Source organism: Mizuhopecten yessoensis, unplaced genomic scaffold (genome assembly GCF_002113885.1).
Source record: "Mizuhopecten yessoensis strain PY_sf001 unplaced genomic scaffold, ASM211388v2 scaffold7817, whole genome shotgun sequence".
NCBI lineage: Eukaryota > Metazoa > Mollusca > Bivalvia > Pectinida > Pectinidae > Mizuhopecten > Mizuhopecten yessoensis.
In genome coordinates this window covers 259,425-260,563 of record NW_018407237.1, presented here as the reverse complement: position 1 = coordinate 260,563, position 1,139 = coordinate 259,425, and the positions used below count along the sequence as shown (strand labels likewise).

At 41.2% G+C, this 1,139-nt stretch overlaps 1 protein-coding gene across 1 annotated transcript in view; it reads left to right on the top strand.

The window, feature by feature from the left end:
- The window catches only part of LOC110454384 (hydrocephalus-inducing protein-like), a 154,655-nt gene that overhangs the window by 102,136 nt on the left and 51,380 nt on the right, over positions 1-1,139 (top strand). Inside the window, exon 57 of the mRNA XM_021503856.1 lies at positions 805-900. Coding sequence (XP_021359531.1) covers positions 805-900 — 96 coding nt within the window. The remainder of the gene's footprint in view (positions 1-804; positions 901-1,139) is intronic.

The window sequence follows — 1,139 nt, the reverse complement described above, 5'->3', positions numbered from 1 at the left end:
TGTGACCCCTGGCCTGTTGTGTAGTATATGTGTGACCCCTGTTGTGAAGTCGATATATGACCCCTGTTGTGTAGTATATATGTGACCCCTGGCCTGTTGTGTAGTATATGTGTGACCCCTGTTGTGTAGTATATGTGTGACCCCTGGCCTGTTGTGTAGTATATGTGTGATCCCTGTTGTGTAGTGTATGTGTGATCCCTGTTGTGTAGTATAAGTGTGATCCCTGTTGTGTAGTGTATGTGTGACCCCTGGCCTGTTGTGTAGTGTATGTGTGATCCCTGTTGTGTAGTGTATGTGTGACCCCTGTTGTGTAGTGTATGTGTGATCCCTGTTGTGTAGTATATGTGTGACCCCTGTTGTGTAGTATATGTGTGACCCCTGGCCTGTTGTGTAGTGTATATTGTACATGCTATACCTGCACCACTTTATTGAAAAGAAACTAATTTTGACACATGCTGCATTGATATTTAAAGTCATGTTTGTAGCCCTTCCAATCGGTTGATTTATTTCTTTTTTAAAATTGAACGAGAATCAGAAGTTTTCAAATGCTCTCTTATTCAGAAAATGTACTTAATGTAGGCATAACTTCAAAGTATGAATTTAAATGAATTATATCTCAATTTCAAGAAAAGACAATTTTCAGTCTTCTCATTCACTTGACTGGGTCTGTAAATGCCCTATGAGGGTTACCAGTAAAACTGAGGTTATTAGAAAAGCTTGTAACATGTTATGTGTTAAATCCCTAATCTGCTTTGTGGTGTGTGTATATATATACTAACTTAGTGATCTGCCTCAATACCACAGTGAATATAGCACCACTCACAGTCAGATTCAGCTCGCAAGTGGTGTGTCTCGCATGAACAATGTGGTAGTTAATAGACGCTTGCACAATAGCACCAGGTAAAAGTTTCATTCACCTGTCACAGACGGGGGGCAGACTGAGGGGCAGACTGAGGGGCTAACCAAGGCACACCTTAAAGGGAGCACAGAGGAAATGAGGATAGTAACAAAGGGAGGATAACTGAAGGGATGGAGAGAGTATAATATATGAGTAGATATTGACAAAAAGAAGAGGAGAATACCCTAAGGAGGAATAGGATGGGGTGGGGGTTATAGAGAAGACAACTGAATGACCAGGG